Source organism: Austrofundulus limnaeus, unplaced genomic scaffold, assembly GCF_001266775.1.
Source record: "Austrofundulus limnaeus strain Quisiro unplaced genomic scaffold, Austrofundulus_limnaeus-1.0 Scaffold13, whole genome shotgun sequence".
Lineage (NCBI taxonomy): Eukaryota > Metazoa > Chordata > Actinopteri > Cyprinodontiformes > Rivulidae > Austrofundulus > Austrofundulus limnaeus.
This window is the reverse complement of record NW_013952415.1, coordinates 2,463,787-2,466,318: the sequence shown is the minus strand read 5'-3', so window position 1 is coordinate 2,466,318 and position 2,532 is coordinate 2,463,787. Positions and strand designations below refer to the sequence as shown.

Here is a 2,532-nt window from a genome sequence, read left to right as displayed (position 1 = left end):
AATAAATACAATGAATAAACTCCTGCACATGGACACTTTATGTATGAGCTGTCATGATTCATGAACATGTGTTGAAGTTAATATATTTTTCTGCATATTCCTCAACCCCTCACAACGGGCTAAATAAAACAGGCACACACACGCAAGCATGTGACGCACTAAAGCTCATTTACATGCATACTTCTTTTCTTTTTTCTTTAAAATCAATATTTTATGCATTTCCAGATGGCTTAAAAATCAATTAGCTAACCCACTGTAGCCGAGACTTGATAGAGAAACAWATTGATGGCAGTGAGTGAGTAATTCTGATGAAACTATGTGTAACTGACTATTAAAACCTGCTTATGTTGTGTAATCAGGTATGCACAGCAGTGCTGAGTTTTTCTAAGATATAAAAACATTTTCTTGTGTTGTATCGTTGCTGTAGAAAATGGGAATGACAGAAGACGACAAGAGAAACTGCTGCTTAGTTGAGATCCAGCAGACTGAAGCCAAGTACTACAAGACTTTAGAGGACATTGAGAAGGTGAGTTTAGGCTTGTTAAAGTGTCTGTTTCTTGTTGAACGTGGGGCGGTGCTTTCTTTTCACCACCTGTTCACTGTCGCTGTGACGTGTCTCAGCATGGAAATGCCAAGGRTTGGCCAAATCATTTGGGAGCACAAATGTCACAAGAACTGATCAATAAGGTTGTTATTGGCTGAGCCCCGATGGGARACTCTGATCCCTGGAGCTTTATGTGCACATTAAAGGTGCTGAAGGTTGCCAAAAGAATAGCAGGATGTATTGAATTTCTTAATAATGCAAAAGGAATTTAACTTGACATTATATTCCAGAAGTTATGAACCATTCAGGGTGTTTCTTCTCATCTAGCAGTTAATAACAGGTACCTTTTGTCTCCTTGCTGTCCAGTATTGTTGGGAAAAATAGTTTTATTTCACATCATTTAGTGCTGGGTGATAAAACAACAACATATATCACGATAAAATTGTTATTAATAGCAATAGAAAATATGTCCAAAAGAGTTTTGATCAGTTTACAAAATCTACATAGGGATATAAAAATTACAAACAGACCGGGACTGGAGATTGGGCCTCAGAACTTCTTAAAAATAAAAAGAAGGACGTGGAGAAAATGARGCAACAGCTCAAGAGGAAATTGTAGATAAAAGAGGAAAAGTCACCAGCCTTATATGGTCATGCTTCYTGGTTCCTGTAAGAAGYGGTGCTGCTGCGTTCTGGATCATTTGAAGTTGCTGCATCTGTGATTTATCCATGCCTTTATATAATGAATTGCAGTAAYCCAAACAAGAAGCAATGAAGGCATGGATAAGTCCTTCAAAGTCCTTAAAACACAAGTAAGATTTAASTTTTGCTAAAATCCACAGGTGATAAAAYCTGATTTAACGACAGAACTAACTTGTTTATCTAACTTTAAGGTACTATCAAAAGTGAAACCAAGATTCCTAGCAGAKGTCTTACAAAACTGAGCTAAAGAACCAAGAATCTGATCTGGATTTGTAGTCTGAAATTTTTGACCAAATAATATAACTTGAGTTTTACTTTAAGGTGAAGAAAGTTTTGTTCCATCCAAGATTTGACTTCAGTCAAACAATCTGTTAATAGCTGAASAGATTCATTTGTACCATTTTGTAGTTTARGGGGCATATAAATCTGGACGTCATCCACAAAACAGTGAAAGGAAACATTAAATATATGAAAAATCTGACCAAGAGGCAATAAATATAAGATAAACAAAATAGKACCTAAGAWTGAGCCTTGGGGAACGCCGTGCTTTAAAGGTTTGGCCCYAGAACCGCATTGGTCAAGATGAACGGAGAAAGTTCTGTTTTCCAAATAAGATTTAACAGCAGTGCAAACGTTTGCACAATAATGTTTGCATGAACTACAGTGAGATAGTTGGTGTTTTAAGATGGCACCAATCCAACATGACTTTGCCTTTAGCTTGTCGGCCTTGTGAGTTTTAAACTATGTTTTAATTTGGTGCCATTCATTCATAAACCTGGTCAGATTTTACCACAGAACCCCACTTCAACAAGTATTATTCTGAATGGCTGTAAATCCACAGCCATACAAACACTCCTGTTTTCCCTGTGTAATATTAAATAACTGTTGAGATTAGTGCTGCTAACACATCAGTTTCAGCGTTGGCAGATTTCGTCTGCGATTTGATGGAGCGCCACAAATCACCCGCTCCCGCTAATTTCATTAAAGCAAATGTGCATTCTGTGTTTCCCACACCAGAGCAACGTGAGGGTAAATGAGAATAAATACGCCTCTTATTATCAGAGGACTCGTAAAAGCTTAATTGAGTTGGGGTTCATAAAGTCTGTCATTTTTTACATTGCTTCTAAGTTGATCTATTTGTTACCATCGTGGTGATGAAATGCGACAGCCATAAAGCAGAGTTGGAGAAATCACAGGCAGGTTTCTCTGGTCTCGGCTGCAACCTGCACAACAGCTCTGTGCAGTTACGGCTCTCTGTGTTGCAGCATCAAAGTAAATGACTATATA

At 37.7% G+C, this 2,532-nt stretch overlaps 1 protein-coding gene across 11 annotated transcripts in view; it reads left to right on the top strand.

Annotated features, from left to right (window-relative positions):
- The window catches only part of vav2 (vav 2 guanine nucleotide exchange factor), a 222,684-nt gene that overhangs the window by 173,296 nt on the left and 46,856 nt on the right, over positions 1 to 2,532 (top strand). For all 11 annotated transcript variants that reach the window (XM_014002468.1, XM_014002467.1, XM_014002464.1 and 8 more), the window contains one exon: positions 428 to 526. In XM_014002468.1, coding sequence (XP_013857922.1) covers positions 428 to 526 — 99 coding nt within the window. The remainder of the gene's footprint in view (positions 1 to 427; positions 527 to 2,532) is intronic.